The sequence below is a fragment of the Cyrtonyx montezumae genome, unplaced genomic scaffold, assembly GCF_038088225.1.
Source record: "Cyrtonyx montezumae isolate F1298 unplaced genomic scaffold, pur_monq_1.0 scaffold_16, whole genome shotgun sequence".
Taxonomy (NCBI): Eukaryota; Metazoa; Chordata; class Aves; order Galliformes; family Odontophoridae; genus Cyrtonyx; species Cyrtonyx montezumae.
The window spans coordinates 5,791,864-5,809,620 of record NW_027071892.1 but is presented as its reverse complement, the minus strand read 5'-3'; the positions used below and the strand labels follow the sequence as shown (position 1 = coordinate 5,809,620).

General features: G+C 55.6%; 3 protein-coding genes across 4 annotated transcripts; 1 reads left to right on the top strand and 2 right to left on the bottom strand.

Moving 5' to 3' along the window:
• Positions 1 to 98: 98 nt before the first annotated feature.
• SPSB3 (splA/ryanodine receptor domain and SOCS box containing 3) lies at positions 99 to 6,792 on the bottom strand. Of its 2 annotated transcripts, none has more exons than XM_065732483.1 (7): positions 6,774 to 6,792; positions 5,636 to 5,784; positions 3,875 to 4,052; positions 2,911 to 3,098; positions 2,094 to 2,196; positions 1,419 to 1,544; positions 99 to 1,131 (listed from the first exon to the last, which is right to left on the bottom strand). In XM_065732483.1, the coding sequence occupies exons 2-7, from the start codon at positions 5,762 to 5,764 to the stop codon at positions 788 to 790; spliced, it is 1,068 nt and encodes a 355-aa protein (XP_065588555.1). In that variant the 5' UTR covers positions 5,765 to 5,784; positions 6,774 to 6,792; the 3' UTR covers positions 99 to 787. The 2 variants fall into 2 exon arrangements, with proteins under 2 accessions (XP_065588555.1, XP_065588554.1); XM_065732482.1 differs by having other exon boundaries at positions 6,710 to 6,791.
• A 346-nt stretch (positions 6,793 to 7,138) lies between these two features.
• On the top strand, positions 7,139 to 11,609 carry NUBP2 (NUBP iron-sulfur cluster assembly factor 2, cytosolic). The gene is made up of 7 exons (XM_065732495.1): positions 7,139 to 7,192; positions 8,036 to 8,154; positions 8,762 to 8,960; positions 9,138 to 9,292; positions 9,564 to 9,674; positions 9,992 to 10,061; positions 10,611 to 11,609. Exons 1-7 carry the CDS (start codon positions 7,174 to 7,176, stop codon positions 10,754 to 10,756), a joined length of 819 nt encoding a protein of 272 aa, XP_065588567.1. The 5' UTR covers positions 7,139 to 7,173; the 3' UTR covers positions 10,757 to 11,609.
• Positions 11,610 to 12,649: 1,040 nt separating this feature from the next.
• IGFALS (insulin like growth factor binding protein acid labile subunit) lies at positions 12,650 to 15,568 on the bottom strand. The gene is made up of 2 exons (XM_065732475.1): positions 15,547 to 15,568; positions 12,650 to 15,001 (listed from the first exon to the last, which is right to left on the bottom strand). The coding sequence occupies exons 1-2, from the start codon at positions 15,560 to 15,562 to the stop codon at positions 13,185 to 13,187; spliced, it is 1,833 nt and encodes a 610-aa protein (XP_065588547.1). The 5' UTR covers positions 15,563 to 15,568; the 3' UTR covers positions 12,650 to 13,184.
• Between the last annotated feature and the right edge of the window lie 2,189 nt (positions 15,569 to 17,757).

The window sequence follows — 17,757 nt, the reverse complement described above, 5'->3', positions numbered from 1 at the left end:
TGACAAACAAATGCTGCACTTAAAATATCCTCTCCAGGCTGCTAGCTGTACTTGTGTGGCTATTTTTGACAACCACATTCAGCTTCACGCCTTTACGGGTCCTAGGAGGAACAATAGGCAGTTTATGCTTTTATTATTACAGTTTAATACAGTCTTTGATACAGGAGAAGCAGCAGTAGCCAACATGCAAAGCAATTAAAGTCATGGAGGGGGGTGTTCAAGAAAGATCACTAACAGTTCAACTCTCTTAAGTAACTGCTCTTTCACAAGTAGCACAGGTGCATCTCTCAGAGCCCGTTTCCCTAAGTGCTGCAGTTCAATCATACCCCACAGTGTGATGAATTCATTGCAGCTACCAAGCCAGTGCACAACGGTTAGGAGTTGGGGACTGGTCTTTCATTTTGTCTTTTGATTAATCAAGTTAAGTTTGCAAGAAGTATGATTTGAGATCGAGAAGCCACCTTAAATCTCACCTCTACTGACAGTCTACAGCAAAGAGAGATTCTTCAGAAAGAAGTGACACCTTTCATATCATCAGGAGATTAACTTCAGGTATTTGGCTGCAGTTGATGCATTTCACAGAGCTGATATCTCTTTGGGTCACTGGGTATTTTCAATGCAAGTGATGAATGCTTAGGCTAAAGATTTCAACCAGCACAAGAGAAATCTTCATCAGCAAGTAGAAACAGATGTCCCCGTGAAGAAACAAGTCAGGCCTGGGCTGCCCTCACAGCCAGCAGAACAAAACCCCACCCGACTCCCTCAGAGCAGTTCATCTGAAGAGACATCACGTCCTCCTGCACCTCTTCCTTTGGCAGGCCTCTGCATCCGAGCCACAGGAGCTATCTGAGTCGCTTCCTGATGACGAGGAGGAAGGCTTCAATGTGCTATAGTTCATGCTCAAGACCCACCCCAGTTTGTTGTGTAGCACTTGCTTGAGTCCTGGTGGCAACGGCAGCACCTCCAGCGTGTCCACGTAGTCGGGCAGGAGCTGGCGCAGGCGGTAGCAGCACAGGTACTGCAGAGACGTGCAGCTGGCACACGAGCGGATCACCTTCATGCTGCTCTTGGCTGCTGTCGAGCACACCATGGGGTAGAACTTCTTGTTCTGCAGCTTTGTAGCTGCAATCCCTGCGGGGGTCAGCATCAAGGATTTGTGTTAGTTTTGACCAGGCGATCTCACTCCTCCCAGCCACCCCGAGCTCCACAAAGCTGTCAGAAAACACTTGGAAAACGGCCTTTTGAAACCCAAATCTGCTAAACAAACATAACCTTTGCCCCACTCGTTTCACATCTTTCATTTGCCAGTATTTTCCTTCTGCAGCCCAGCTGCCACCCATTAGAGTTCAGCTAAAGCTGCAGTGCTCCCCCGTTCTGCCTCTGTGCCTGAAGGCTGCTGCAGCTGCCCGAGCTCTTACCTATGCACTTGCGGTTCTTGAAGAAGGTGAGTGTTCCATGCCACGTGTCCAAATGCACCCCGATGATGGAGCCCTGGCCAAACCTCGAGGAGAAGTTTGTCTTGTCACCCTTGTGATGCAGTAGTCCTTAAAACAATACACCTTGCATTCAGCAGGGAGTCTGTGCTCCACAGATTCACCCCAACTCTCAGACGCTCCCCTGCAAGCTCCCACTGATACAGTCTTAGTCAGTACCTATAAAATCCATCCTTTCATCTCTCCCTTAATGCCCTCCCACCCCAGAGTATACAATGGAAAGAGGGAAGCTGAGGTTTTGGAATACCAGAGCCCAAGCAGCAGCACTGAGATCCTGAATCAGTGGCGTGCAACCTGTAGTCCAGAGGCCCTGAGAATTCACATGCTGGTTCCATAGGGTCTGCAAAATGCAGGTATGGTTCCAAGAGCTGAAAGCAAGCAGCCTGTCCCACACAGCATGGTGCTTAGGCAAGCCCTGCAGGTGTGCTGTAGCACTGGTGAACTGAACAGGGAGCAGTTTCCCTTGCAGTTAACTAAGGGATTCACAGGCTTCAAGGCCTTTATGGCCACAACCCCATTAAGACTATTTAATTCTTAAACCTGTGCACCTCTTGCTGATGTTCCAGCTGTCCTCCCCCTGACACTGCCCTGCTGTGTTACCTGTGTAGGAGAGCCCCCAGCTGTCCTCATCCTTGCCCAGCAGGCTGCAGAAGGTGTGGCGGTACTTGTCCAGATTCACATCCGACGTCCCAATTCCCACCATCTGAGAGGCAAAGCCAAGAGGAAGAACACAAGCTTAGTGCCTGCAGGAGCACAGAATGCTTCTAAAGCAACAACACAACTGAGACTCCATCTCTGGGTCTTCCCTCTTTCAGTCAGCACAGCCCAACAAGTTAGAGGTCCCAGTGAAGCTGAGGTTTCAGTTCTCTGTTTAAAGAGTTTGGCCAGCACTGCATTACAGTGCCCAGGAGCCAGACCATGAGGAGCAGCCTTAGCAGAGCCAAGGAAGCTAACAGGGCTGTGGTCCGTGTTAATGGTGGAGAGCGAGCCTGGGCCACCGCCAGAAGCCACAAAGCAGTGCCACAGCTGTACACACACCAGCCCCGCAGGGGTGAAGCTCCAGGGGCAGGAAGCATCTGAGCTGAGCAGCACACACCTCAGCACACTCAGCAGAACTGCCAACCACAGCCTGCCTGGATGCTTCCCCAGGCTGAGGACAAGCACCAGCACGGCCTGACCAGAGTCCTCGTTAAGTTTATTGGTGGTGATCTACCAGTAACACAATGGGGAAGCAGGAAAATCAGGTTCTAGTCACAATTCCTTCGGTGTTGGTCTAAAACTGCTTACCCTTCCAGCTTCAGTTTCTTATTGCCATCTATTGAGGATGCCGAGGTAAAACACTGAAGGAAGTTTGCTATCCCAATTCAGAGAATACTGGGCATTTCTAAGTGCCTGTAAGCAACTTGGTTCTACATACCATATCTGTGCCATACACTGGAGAGGTCATCTTGATCTCCCAGAAATGCTGCCCGTCTGCCAGCTCTTTGTTGCCCCGGATAGCTGCAGTGCCACAGCTGTACTCCATGTGGAAGTTCACCTTGCGGTTGTCACAGGTCAGCAGGGTGGCCGTTGACTTATTCAGGTCATCCCATACCCAGTCAAAATCTGGTCAGGAAGAACACAGGGGACAAGGATGGACAAAGGCCCTCAGGGAGCTATTCCTAAGCCAAACACAGATGGACAATTGTTATGAGGGCCCATCAAAATTTTATTTTACTTGATTTTTTAAATGAGGTTAAATCCTAAGCTGTGTAGTTGTTTGAAGCTCAAACTTTTCTGCATTCTGCCAGTGGGAACAGCTCAGTGCTCCCTCCTTCCTGATGCTGTCAGTTCTGACTAACAAGGCTCCTCAGACCTCCACTTCTCCAAGGGAGCCACACTTGCTTCTTGTCCATTCCAGGGACTCAAGTCAAAACACAAGTTCTATAACAATTCTGCTGTGCTCTGGGGGCTATCTCAGCCAGCCCAAACCCACTCTTTCCCTGCCTTTCCTGTCTACTCTGAGGAAACCCTGCTGCACACCCGAGTGTCCTGCTGGCTGTACCAGGGATCAGCATTAACAGGGTTGTGGCCATGGCAGCTGACTTGCCCCGTGGCCTCATCTGGATTTGAACTCAGGTCTTCAGAGGTGAACCCTGACGCATTAACAAGTTCAGCACTCAGCCTCTGGAACACAACAGAAGACACGTGCTTATAATCTTCCTAAAGGCTACACAGCTTTGAGATGTAAACAAAGGAGCATCAGGTACTGGGACAGAGATAAGGGCCCTGTGATCCAGCAGTGATCCACACAGAGGCGCAGCCTGTGCCACCAGGCCAGGACTGCACCCACCTCACACCCCAGGGGACTCTGAAAGGCGCTGTGGGATCCCCTTCCTTACACTCATCCTCCTCGCCGCACTGGCAGTCCTTGACGCGGTGCAGGGCGTGCAGGCTGGAGCAGTAGGGAGCTTCACTCTGGTTCTCACAGTTGCAGTAGGACTCTCCTGTCACGGGGATGGCGCTCGGGATGGAGGGCGAGAGGGTGGAAAACTCCGGCTCCGAATCTGAGTCGCTGTGCTACAGCGAAGAGCAGAGGGATGTTACTGCCCAGAGTTCCCGGATTGCAGGGCTGGACTCTCCCAGCAGTCAGGCTGCAGAGCTGCACAGGGACATCCCCAGGCTCATGCCAGAACGAGTGGCAGCACGGCTGTGTCGTGCCCCAGCCTGGCCTGCCATGCAGCAGGGCAAAGGGCTGAGCCGCTCTAACTGCCCTGTGCTGTACCCAGCACGGCCTTTGTGCCTCACAGCTTCTGAGCATCAAGGAGGTGAGGAGGGGCGTGAGCAGTGTGACAGTCCAAACAGCTCTTTTACACCTGTTTTTAAGAAAACTCTGTGCCAAAGCACTGGTTTTCAGCATGCAGGTTACAGACAGCTGGGGATGCCAGTCAAGGCACCAGAAAAAAAAAGAGCAGATGCATATAAATGGCTGTACACAGAACCTGTGCATTTCCACAGGGCCCTGTGCCTTTCCCACAGAAAAGCCACACTGCTGAAAACCACAGCTCCAAAGAGATGGGGAGGATGAAAAGGGAAAGGAGGCCAAGCAGGGGAGAGGGCAGAACAAAGGAGAAGCAGTTAAGCAGACTGCAATTCCTCTTGCCAGCACTGCAGATGAGCCCGCAGGGAACCTACTGAGGGATTTAAAGGCTTTTGTTTACTTTCATGTCTGAACACAAGAACTTGGATTTTCTATTCCTCCACACCAAGAGACCAATGTGTCCCTGCACTTGATGCTGGAAGAGGAAGAGCCCTGTCTCAGCCCACGTGTTACAGGAGGCTCGTTCTCACCCAATGGAGCCTCTTATCAACAGATCTCAGCAAATTACTCCGAGGTTACACACTGATCAGATGTTCCTGCTCGCTTTTCATTCCCACAGCAGGTGGCAGTGCCCATGGCAGATTTTCTCATCAGTATTTAAAGATAAAAATCCTTTAAACTCACTGTGCTATAGTTGTGTAATATGGCAGTGGGACTTAAAATGTTTAAAAGTTTACTTCTCTACCACTCACCACCACCTCCTCCCATTGCAGATTAGAAAGCTTAATTTCTGCCTTCCATTGGCCCTTCCTAATTACTGCTATCTAGAAATTTGACTGTGGAAAATACAAAGCTGTGGTGATATTTTCTGGGAGAGCAGTGCCTGGATCTGGGCACCGTGCTCAGGCAGCAGCCCTGTAGTACTTCAGCCTGGCTCTGCAGCTTCAGGAGCAATTCCCTGTGTCCTCACTGCTGCACACACTGCATGCAAAACTGAAGAACTACGGTGAAGGATGGCCAAAAGGATTCCAGTTCCCTTTCAGACTCACTTTGCAGACTGGAGCAGCTCACACTCTCTCCAACACCAGCAAACAGCTGCACAACAACCAGCAGTCAGCAAAGCAGACTGGAGAACTGATCCAGTTCAATGCACATTTTAGATTGCCTGCCTAGCCACAAGCACAGAACTGTGGTGCAGAACCATGGGCGGCTTTGCTAGCCCTGCCTTGGGGAGATAACACCAGGAGCTTCACGTTACAGCCCAGGGGAAGCAGCAGCCCTCCCCTGTCTCACCAGATGGCCCTGTATCAGTCTCTTTCGGGTTGGCCAGCTGTGTGCCTACCTGCCCATCAGAGTCATAGCCCCAGCCTCGCGTGCCTGTGGCCAACGCGAGTGCCCGGCTGTCGGCCTCGCGGCGCACCCCACTCAGCACGAAGTGCCAGGCCCGGCTGCTCCGCGTGCGTCGCGCCATGGCGTTCTGGGAGAGGTATGCTGTGGGGGGCAAGGAGAGGAGGTTACATGTGCCAGCACGGCCCTCTCCCTCCCCCATACCCGACTCTGCCCTCCACAGGAAGCAGCACTGCGTGGGACACTGTACTCCCCTACAGCATAACCACAAACCACACCTGATGGGTAGGACAGCAGGATAAGTTCCTCCCACACCAAGAGCCTCTGCAAACCTTCCTCTTGTTCCCTAGGTATGAATACCAAGGGCAGCTCCTCTTGGCTGAGCTGCATGTGCCTGCTGCTGGGAACACCGCTCGCTCACCTCTGAGCAGCTGCCCACTTGGAGAACATTTTGCTAACAGCATTTGGGACGTGCTGTCAGGAAAGTGACTATGTCCCAACCAGCCTCGAGGACAGCAGGCAGCAACCGTACGTCCCGACCCAGACAGGGATATTATGCAGACCAGATTTCCACAGGCTCCTTCCCACCCCAACAGGCCAAACCAGCTCCTGGCCGCCCCGTGACAGCTCTTTGTTAGAAAGGACTACATTCCCTTTCGTTCTTCCCAAAGTTTCCCTTTGCAGCAACCAGCTCCCCACGGCCAGCACCCGCAGGGCTGGGCCTCCTCCTGCCTCCTACACCCGCTCCCCTCACTCAGCCCCCACCAGAGCCACGCGTGGGGCTCCCGTGCTCTCAAGCCCCGGAGCAGCAGCCAGGCTCGGGCCTAGCCGGCCACACAGACCGTTGCATCCGTTGCTCTCCCCTCCCCTCGGGGCCTACAGCTCACGGACGGGCGCGGCGCGAGTCCTACAGAGGCTCTGGGCCCGCGAGGGCCTCACCATAGGCCGCGCTGCCACCGCTCCCCCGAGACGCGAGCAGACCGCAACACTCAGAGTCCCGCAGCGCAGCCCTATGGGCTCCGATCCTGCCCGGGCTCCGCTCCCCTCTCCCAGCCGCAGTCTCGCTCACCGGCCCCGCTCCGGGCCCCACTCGGCCCGGCCCGGCTCGGCCCCTCCGCCGCGTTCCGACCTACTTTCCCCTCCCGGGACATAAACAATCCGAGCTGAGCACCGCCCTCTCGGCTGCCTATTGGCTACTCCCGCTCGGAACTGCTTTGCAATTGGTTGAAAGTCCCGTCGCTCAAAGTTGAGGGACAAGGAGAGGGGTGTGCCTGCGGGGAGCTCAATGCCATTGGCTACGCTGCTTGTCTATCTCCGAGGAGCCGCGTATTGCGTGACCAGAGCGGACGAGAAAGCACGGCGTCTATTGGCTGGCGCGAGTGGGAGGGGAGCGGCTGTGACTGGCCGTGGGGCTCGTGGGGGCGGGCCTCCGGAAAGGGCGCGGCTCGCCATTGGAGGCGGAGCCTGCCAGTCAGCGGGGGGCGGGGCTTTACCGGCGAAAGGCGGAAGAGGGTTGCGCCGGGCGGTAGCAGCATGGAGGAGGTGGTGGCGGGTGAGCGGTGCGGGGCTGCGCTCGTTGCGGGACTCGGTGGTTCTCTGAGCTGCGCGTGCCTGTGTGCCCGTGGTTCCGGGCTTTCTACTCCGGCTCCTGGGGAGTGCCGGGGCCCGTTGAGGCCCTGAGGCGGCTGGGCCTGATTCCCGGCGGGCAGGCGCTGTGTGCGGGCAGCGCCCTGGGCCCGGGCCCGTACCGGCGCGGGGCTTTCGGTGCCGTCGCCCTGCGGGGTTCCGTGCCACCCCTCCCGTATCCTTCTTCCTACTCTCCTCCATCCCGCCCCGTTCCCGGTTCCCTCGTGCCCTTACCCTCGGTGGAGGCGCGGATGAGGTCCGCTGTGCTGGGAGCGAGCTCCATGTCCGCGGCGCCGCTGTGGTGCCGGTGTGATGCCGGTGTGATGTCGGTTCTGCGGCGAAGCCCGGCACGGGGCGGGCCGGTGACTCAGCCGCCGCTGGTGACGGGGCGCCCGGGAACGTGGGCCCGACCGGTGGCGTTGGTTGCGCTTCCCGGAGCCCCCGGTCCGAGCTGCTCCGGGGCCTTGGGAAAATCGGCCACAGGCGGACGGCCGCGGTGAGAAGTGGAACTCGGGGCCCATAGCAGCGAGGCACGGAGGGAGGAAGCGCCACGGCTGACTCCGCTGCCTCCTCCCGACCCATCTTCCTCAGTCCCGGTCACGATGGATCCCCGAGGGCACCCATCGCTGTGCTGCCTGAGCATTGACGTCATCGCAGAGCTCTTCCTCTGCTCCTCGGGCAGCCAAAGCACTCTGCACCTTTTTACCACTCTCCCTTAACGCTTCTCAGAAGGGGCTCTGAAGTCTGTCCCTGCTCTCCTTTCTCCCAGAGAGAAGCAACCTGGGTGGTGTGCAGCACATCCTGCTGGTGCTCTCCGGGAAGGGCGGTGTGGGGAAGAGCACCATCAGCACTGAGCTGGCTCTGTCACTACGGCATTCAGGCAAGAAGGTGAGTGAAGGGCTGGGATGCCGACCTCTGGCTGGTCCTTCCCCACAGCAGCTGGGTATGGTCCTCTGTGTCCTTAATGCTGCCTGTGTAAAGATCCTCTGTCAAGGATCTGTGCCTTCCTGATCCACAGCAGTCCCACACGGCTAACAGCACAGTTCCTTTCCCCTTCATCCAAGAGATTAATGCCATCTAAAACTTCTTTCGCTGTTATCTTCAAAACCAGGGTGCTGAGAAATGGCTTGTTGGTTTGTATGGTGACACGTGCTCCTTCATGGAGTGAGGTGGGCAAGCTGAAGGACAGTGGTGCTTCAGGCACTAAAGGGACCTGTAAGCATGAGGCAGGATGACTTTGTAAAGGCTCTGTGGAGCCCTCTGAGATTCTGATGCATCCCCAGAATAAGTTTTCCCAGTCTGCTTGGAAGATGCTTCCTAGGAGGGAAAGAGGTTGGGATGGCAGAACTTAAAGCAACTCTTTGAAGTTGTGCTTCGAGCCTGTTGCTTTGGTTCCTGGCCTAGAGGAGAGTGCTGCCCTCCATTTCCTGGGGAAGAAACAGAGCTGGGGGTTGTGACTGTGCTCAGTCTGAATGGCTCTGCTTCGTGGCTGCAGGTGGGGATCCTGGACGTGGACCTGTGTGGGCCCAGCATACCCCGCATGTTCAGGGTGCAGGACAGCGATGTGCACCAGTGTGACGCCGGCTGGGTGCCGGTCTTCGTGGACCAGGAGAAGAGCATCTCACTGATGTCCATCGGCTTCCTGCTGGAGAAGCCAGATGATGCTGTGGTGTGGAGAGGACCCAAGAAAAATGGTACAGTTGTATTCCACTGATAGTAGTGACCTTCCAAAGTGTCTTGGAGCTGATCCTGGCTCCTGCCGTGGGCTTTTCTGGGCAAGTCATTCTTTGGGGCACGACCCATGTTCTGCAGGGCTGTCTTCCCTGAGTTGGGTTCAGAGCATTCAGATGTTTCATTTTTTATTTTTCTAGCTTTGATAAAACAATTTGTTGCTGATGTGGCCTGGGGAGAACTGGATTTCCTCATTGTGGACACACCTCCAGGCACTTCTGATGAGCACATCTCCACAGTAGAGGCCCTGCGGCCCTACAAACCTCTGGGAGCAATCCTAGTCACGACACCTCAGGTGAGGCAGCATGCTGGTGCTGAACTGGAGCAGACTTTCTGGGTACAGTCAGTGGGGGACTTTGTGCCACAGATAATACTGTCACCCATCCTCCAGCACAACTTCACCTCTAAGTGGAGGACTTGGTCCAAGCTATGGCCAGCAATGGCAAGAGAGCATCTCCTAATCCCTGTTGCCAGTTATGCTGCATGTTTTGTATATGTGTACATTCCTGCTCCAGGCAGACGTCTAGACAGACACACACCTCTCACCTTACCTGTTCTCCCTGCAGGCAGTGTCTGTGGGAGACGTGAGGCGAGAGCTGACGTTCTGCAAGAAGACAGGCTTGCAAGTTCTTGGCATTGTTGAGAACATGAGTGGCTTCGTTTGCCCACACTGCTCGGTGAGCTGACTGGTTGGTCTGTTTTGGGTTCTTGTTCACGTCTGGGTATCACAGACTGCAGTGCCTCAGGTGGAAAATCAGTGAAATGCCACAAGAATGAACCTGGGAGATGAGAAGTTGCCAGCTGCTGCGTGAGCTCTGAAAGAAGCCACTGGTTCTTTCCAAAATAGAGATGGGAGAAGGCAGGGGTAAAATCAGTGCTTTGTGGCAGGAAGGTGGATGGGAGCTGGTACTTCCATACGCAGACAATGCCTGCCCTGTTGCTCAGATCTCTCTGCTGAGGTTCATGACTCACTGCTGTTTTCTTCCTCCTTCAGGAGTGCACAAACATCTTTTCCAAAGGGGGAGGTGAAGAGCTGGCCAAACATGCTGGGGTCCCCTTTCTAGGTGAGTGGATGCTGGAGAAGAACCCTCCTTGGTGACATCTTGTGTGGTGCTGTGTGAGTGCCTGGGGGCACAGTCAATCATCAGGGCAGGCAGGCTGTGCTCTTGGTCCATGTGAGCCCCTGGGGCCAGTCAGGAGCAAGGTTGCTTTTCCGCCATCCACACTAAGTGCAGTGGACATCCAGTCCTGCTGGAGCAGAGGCAGTGCCTGCTCTGGTTGCTCATGCTGTGGTGACAAGTAACCAAGCCTTGAGCCACCCAGCCCTCCTGAAACGCCCTAAGAGATGGATGCTGAGGGCTGAACCCTGCCCTATGGATGGGGCTGGGAACAGGGTAGAAGAGAGTCTCTCAAAGAACTATGGTCTGGTGGTACTTCAGAACCAGAGAGAGGTGAGAAGTAACTGCTGTTGGGCCTGGTGAGGGTAGTGGTTGCCTTTTCCTTCTGCTACCCCTGGAGATGCCTCTGGCAGCAGTTTTTCTTCAACCCTCAGTCCAAATCCTTTGCTTTGTGACAAACAAGCAGTCACACTCCTCTTTCCTTCTCTTGCTCAGGCTCCGTTCCTCTGGATCCCCAACTCAGCCAGAGTTTGGAGGATGGCAGAGACTTCATCCAAGAGTTTCCCAAGAGCTCTGCCTTCCCTGCCTTGACTCGTATTGCCCAGCAGATCCTGGATGGTGTATCACAGGGGAGCTCCTGAGGAGTGTTGTGCTGGACTCTTGCCTGGCAGCACCACCAGCATCCCTTGCTGGTGGGGAAGAGGATGCAGAAGCTGTTTAACTATGGAGCTGTTACACTGGGGGGTGATGGAGGGAGGAAGGAGCACAGCATTGGTGCCTCTTATGGCAACTCAAAAAGGGAAGTGCTGCTCTACCTCTCCACGTCCAAAGGGACTCTGCATGGGCGTTTCTGCTCACGCAGAGGATGCACAGCCTGGTTTTTGCCTTCTAAGTGTGGCAGCGCTCTGCCCACGTGGTGCAGTTGTTTTTAGTCCCCTCGTGCAGTGCCTTCCTTTATTGCACAGATATTTGTGGAGCTCTAGCTTGTTTCCACAGCATCTCATGCTCTGCAGTGCTGCTATTGATGACTGAATGCAGATACAGTGACAAACATCGTTGCTTGGGATGGATGTTTCCTCACTGAGTTCAGGTGGCACGAATCATCTGTATTGTATCTCCACATGCTGCTGCATTCTGCTGCTTTCCTTGTGTGACACAATACATTACTTGGTTCAGCATCTGACAGGCTAGAGCTGGGTGCTCTGATGTGGACCTGAGCCAAGGCAGCTCGCTCTGAAACCTGATTGTTGGTACGTGTGTGGCTCTGAGGCACTGCGTATGCTTCGTGTGTCTTCAGGAAGTCTAAAATCCATTGGACGCCTGCATCCTTACCCTACTGGAAGCAATGCCTTTTTTGATCTGCTGAGGGGTTACTGTGACTCAGGAATATTTTTTTAGAGTTCCAGACAGTAAACATTTTTCTTAAAATGCAAGTCTATGAGTTAAGGTTTTTTCCATGGCTTTGGGCCTCATTGTAGCTGAGTCTCGGTATTAAAAGCACTTCAGATACATCTAGATGTTTCCTGCTTCTCCTGTGTTTCCTTGCTGAGGCTCAGCTATGGCTTTTCTCCAGCTTCTGGATCCTGCCATTGCATGGTCTAGTTGAAAACTGGCCCTTGCAGTCCTTTGCAGCATCCTTTGCCACAGCCCTTCTCCACACCTCTGGCACATGTGGGGCTCCTCCAGCTCCCTGGTGGTTCCTGGCTCACTCCCTCTGGCTCTGCTGTCTCCCTGAGGCTCCTTCCCCTGGCAGCTGCTGGAAGCTTGGATTTTTCTTCAGTTCTGGTACTCCCTCAGGTCCTGCTTTTTTATTGCAAGCGTGGTTTAAGCTGGGGGAGCTCCTGAAGGTAGTGTCTTTGTACTTTATTTCTCTCTCTCCTAGAGCTTGAGCCCTTTCTGCCCCTGTTCCCTCTCTGTTATCACACCTCTGCCTTGCAGTGCTGCTCTAGGGAGTCAGGGAAAAACCTCAGATTCCTTCTGACCAAGCTGGATCCTCGTTGGAAGCCGTTCACTATGAAGGAGATAGGAAAAGCATCTGTCCCTGCTTGTCCTGCAGCCACCATTAGGACTCACACCTGACCAGGCCTTCCCCACTTAGAGCTTTCCTGGAAATCTCATCCGACCTTTGCTCACCCATTTGGGATTAGGAGAGTGTGGGGCCATTCCTGCAGCCACGCGCTCTCCTGACCAGTGGGACCTGTGTGCCTCTGCAGGAAGAGCCTGCGGTGCAAATCCCACTCCCTGATAACGCTGAGCAGAGGGGGTCAGTGCAGGATCAGGGCAGCAGCTGCGTGGGGGCTGCACACGTGGTCTGAGGGTTCCCCCCCATATCTCTCCCAGGCTTTCCTTTCGCTGCTGTTCGCTCTGCAGAAGGTTTGCTGTGAGCTCCTTTGGTCTCTGGGGATGTGGGGAGCCCGTGGCACCCAAACGTTGGGCTGGGTCGTGCACAGACCCCGAGGAGCTGTGATAAGAAGCCCCGTTGGGTGCGGCACATGGTTTCGAAAAAGCATACTTACAAGGTGGGTTGCGATAGCTCCAAAGGTTTATTTGTTTGCTGTGATTTATCAGGTAAGTGACATGTGTGGCTTTCAGTAACCTGCATGGGCTGGGGCAAGGAGCAGTTAAAGCGACTATCTGCCCCCTTCCCCATACCTACAGGAGGGCTCAACAGCAAATGTGGTGTTTCTGGTTTGGCTTTTTTTTTTTCCCTTTAAACACGTTGAGGTGGAGGTGACCCCAGGTGCTGTGCACTGGGCTCTGGTGCTGCTTTTTTGGGGTCCTGCTGGTGGATGGGGATGGTGGGGCCCTGGGAGAGGCTGGGTGCTGCCCACAGGTGGGCACAGGGCGAAGCCACCCAGCACCCCGCTTCATGGCAGGAAACTGCTTCATTCTGTCCCCGTGCTGGTGTTTAAATACTGCCCAACTCTGAGATTTCCTGTTCCCCCCTCGCCTTCCCCGGGTCCCCATCCAAGTGGATATGGCTGTCCCCAACGGTGCCACGTGGAGAAAGGTGGCCGAGGCTGAACAGACCATGGACAGCGATGGGGACAGGGAGGTGGCAGTCATGTGTCAGCAGTGAGCAAAGCTGTCCTCAGTGGTGTCGCGGAGGTCCAGGCCCGTGAGGCTGGGGGGCTGGCAGCAGGTGAGGTTGTTGTAGGTGTAAACGGGGACATGGGAGTCATCCCCCTCGGCGACGGACTGGACGAAGCGTGGGACCACGGTGGGGTGCCGCAGGGCGAAATCCCGCAGCCCCTTCAGCGAGCAGTTGCAGTGCCAGTTGTTCCCTCCCAACCAGAGCTGCTCCAGCGTGAAGGAAGGGCACAAGAATCCCACCGAGAAGGTCTCCAGGGAGTTGTTCCTCAGGCTGAGGTAGCGCAGGTTGGCTAGCTGCGTGATGACGGCGTTGTCCAGCCTCTCCAGCTGGTTATGGGAAAGGTCGAGCCAGAAGAGTCTGCGGAGAGGGCTGAAGGTGTCCTGGGAGATGTCCAGGATTTGGTTGAAGGAGAGGAAGAGGTACTCCAGGTTGCTCAAACCCACAAAGAGCTGAGGTGAGAGGTGGCTCAGCTTGTTGTGCTTCAGGTCGAGCTCTAGCAGCTCGTGCAGTTCTCTGAAGCTTCGGTCTTCAATGATGGAGATGGCGTTGTGCTGCAGGAAGAGCCGCCGCAGGCTGGTGAGGCTGGAGAAGGTGTTGGCCTTGATCCTGCTCAGGCAGCTGTGCTCCAGGTGCAGGCTGTGCAGCTTGGTGACTCCCTCGAACACGTATTCGGGCAGAGTCTTGATGCAGTTGGCAGACAAGTGCATCACCGCCACGTTGTACAGCCCGACGAAGGCCCCGGCCTTGATGTCCTGCAGCTGATTGTTGTTGAGGCTGAGGACCTCCAGTTGGCCCAACCCATCAAATGTCCTTTCTGCCAGGCTCCAGATCCTGTTGTGTCCCAGCTGCAGCTCCTCCAGGAACTGGAGGTCTTTAAAAGTCCTGGGCCTCAGGCTGGTGATGGAGTTGGTGGATAAGCGTAGGACGTGCAGGCTCAGGAGACCCAGAAACGTGTCCTCGTACAGTGAGGTGAGGCGGTTGTGGGAGAGATCCAGCCACCGGAGCGACTTCATGCCCATGAACGCGCGGGGTGCAATGGCATTGATCTGGTTGTTGTTCAAGTAGAGTTTTTGCAGCTTCTGCAGCTTGACGAAGACGTTGATCTTGATGCCCTTGAGCGCGTTCCCACTGAGATCCAGCTCCTTCAGCTCCGTAAGGCTGCAGAAGAGCTGGTGCTGGAGGTAGGGGAGTTTGTTCCCAGCCAGGATCAGCTCCCTCAGGTTGGGCAAGTCGTGGAAAACCTTGTCAGGAAGGACCACCAGCGAGTTCCAGCCCAGGTTCAGGTACCACAGGTTGGAGAGCCCTGCAAACAGCCCTTCTTCCACCTTGCTGAAGAAGTTGTTGTTGAGGCTGAGGGACACGAGGTTCTGGGTGTGCAGGAAAGTGTGGGGTGCCAGGTACTTGAGGCGGTTGCGCTCGAGGTGGAGGTGGTAGAGACTGCGCAGGCCGTGAAAGGCGTGCTGCTCCACGGCGGCCAGCTGGCTGCTCTGCAGGTCCAGGAAGTCCAACCCCGAGAGGTTTCTGAAGGCTGCAGCTGGCAGCTGGGTGAAGTTGTTGCCATCCAGCCAGAGGGCTTTGGCGTTGGCGGGGACGTCCTCGGGGAGCTGCGTCAGGTTGCGGCCACTGCAGAAGACGTTGAGCTCCTCGCTGTAGTCGTCCAAGCTGCAGGCACAGGGGCTGGGGCAGCGCAGGGGCTCCGTGGCTAGGGGCTCCTTGGGGACGTCCCTGTCCTGGGGCTGGGATGCAGCGGCCAACAGCAGGACCACTGGAAGCAGGAGGGGGACCCTGCCCGCTGCGGGGCACAGAGGAAAGGGAGACCATGAGCGGGCATGCGGAGGTGAGCTTGGGAACAGCGTTCCCACAGGACAGTACAGGGCTGAAGGACTTGACCATCTTGGTCACCGTGGGGCTCACAGCCATGCCACCATGGCGTGAGGCATGTCACCTCCCAGCACTACAGGGCATGGATGTGCTCGTTGCCATCGGTGTCCCCCAGCCCAGGAGCTGCCTCGTCTCAGCCCTTGTGCATGCACTGCTGCACCCTATGTCCCCTGTGCCCTCCTGGAGCTTTGTCTCTACACCACAGCAGTGGTTTCTTCCTTCCCTAGGAGAAGCCAGCAGCAGCACTCCTTGTCCCCTTGCCTAATTCCTCCCCAAACTAGCAGAAAACCGAGGGCTCTGCATTACAGCTCCCGAAAAGGCACAGAAGCTCCCCAACGAACCTTTTAGCCACAGAAAGAAGGGAGAAAAGTGACCTGCAGCCGCATTGCAAAGTCCCGGGGGGGGGCTGGCCCGTCCCCCTGTGCCCCTCGCCCTGCCCGGCTCTCTCTGCCTTACCTCTGTCTGCGCTCATGGTGGCGGGCGGCTCCGTGCGCGCTCCCGGCCCCCGCGGCAGGGATGGAGCAACCACCTTGACGCCCGTCCAGCACCCGCTGCCGGCCTTAACCCTGCCGCTGCTGGGCTCGGCTGTGGCCGCACTGAGCGTGGGCAGGCTCAGGGCTTGTTCCCCCAGCCCGTGCCAGCCTTTCTCCCAACGCAGGGGGTGCGAGGGGATATGTGCCGGAGCGCTGAGCCGTGGAGCGCGGGTTATGTGCTGGGATCTGGTGCTCGGGGGGTGATGTTACTGCTGGAAGTGGGGTTTGGGTGAGCAGTGGGGACTGATGGATGGATGTGGGATGTGCCACAGTTGTGTCCCGTTGTCCCTGAGTAAGTGACAACAGCCCTTTCCTGGTGTTCTGCTGACGATGGCTATGGGGGAGAGTATGGTGCCAGACCCGTTTCCTGGTGGTTCAAAGTGACTGTGGCAGAGTGGTGGGAACACAAGGGGCAGTTGGCACGGGCTGTCCTCACAGCCACAGCACTGCAGTGTGCTACCACGAGCATGGAGGGAGGCAGAAGGGCTGGTTCTCACCTAAACTTAGTTGTTTTTGTGCTGGGGGCTTCCCATCGACCTCTCAGTGCTAGAGGGAAGTGGAGGACGCTCCAGTGTGAACTTTTCTTCCCCTCGCAGCCCTGTTTTCCTCCCGTGGTGCCCAAACTCCACAGCTCTGTATGGGACTGTTTGCCCGGAGCCCAGTAGGTCCCACGGGCAGTGATGCTGCATTCTCTGGCCAAAGCAGCCTGGCAGCTCCCCAAATCCACAGGAAAGCTCTGACCCCGTCCTGCATGCCGGGCCATTTCCCCACCCCCATGTGTCCAATGTGGCTTCTGAAGAATTTTTTATCAGTTTCCAGGAAAAAAAAAGGCAAAATATCAGCCTTTCAAAAGGCTGATGCCCAAGATGGAGTTGCCCCGTTGGCTATCTAGGATCAGATGAACCAGTAGAAAACATCTGTGCACCCTTCCTGACTCCTCCTCAAGCCCGTTCCTCTCAGGGGCTGCATCAAGATGGGGCTGGCCCTGCTTGTGCCTGGGATTCCAGTTGCCCAGCCTGGGATCTGGCATCAACAGCGCCGAGGGTTTTCCTTACCCCACACCAGTCCCCGGAGGCTGAGGAGGGGTGGGTGACGCTGCGTGGCCTTGCTGGTGGAGATACTCTGTTCCTATGTCACCTCTCTGTCCCCACGGACTGCAGCCTGTCCTCCCTGACTCGCAGGGGACTCCTCAGGTCTTCCTTCTTGAATTTTGGCAGGAGTTTCGATCAATGGATTACACGGGCACACGCCTGTGGAAACAAGTGTCAGGGTGAGGGAGGGATGCCAGCGGTTCTCCGCTCCACACCATTGAATGCTGCAGCTCAGCTAAATAAGAAATGTTTTCCCAGTTTTCTTTTTGGCTCGGAGCAGCGCTCTCCTCCCCCTCTATTTTAGTCTTCTATTCTGGGAAATTATAGATCCCACGGGAGAAACGGGCGATGGAGAGCAGTGCAGGCGCTAAGCACATATTGACACAAGGCGTAATCAATGGGGAGCTGCAAAGAGCTGAACCAGCACAGCCCCGCCGCCAAAACCCACAGAGCCCGCAAATAAATGCAAAGAGGAGAGAGCCGCAGCTGCAGGACGGTGAAGCTGTGTGCTGAAGGCCTCTCTTGTGAAAGTAGAGAGCAGGCTGCAAAGGGGAAAGCAGCAGCCCCTCTCCCAGGCCGTGTGAAGCTGCAGTGTCCCACCGCACCCCAGGGTGTCTGGGACCCCAGGACTGGGGCAGTGCGGTGTCACCACAGCCGCTGTGGCTCCCAGGGTGCCCAGCCAGGACCAAAGTCTACACTGTTGCTATGGAAGAGGCTGTAACGGTATTAAGGGAGCGTCATGGTTTTATGATTTTTGGTATTGGTGTTCCACGTCATAACATCATGCAGTGCATTAAGAGTTAAAGAGTTAATGCTCCAGCTCCGTGGGACGTTGATCGTTCTGTGTATGCCTGTCTCAGAAGAGAAGAACTCCATTCCCCAGAGGACTGTGCAATGCTTTGCATTTTTATGTGTTTCCGCTCAGAGGGAAAGATAAAAACTGTCTGTGGTCACGGGACCACCATTTTTGTTTTCCTTTGTGGGTGCTCGCTGCCGTCCGCCTTCAGCGTTAGCGTAAGGCCTTCGCTTTATCAGACACTCTC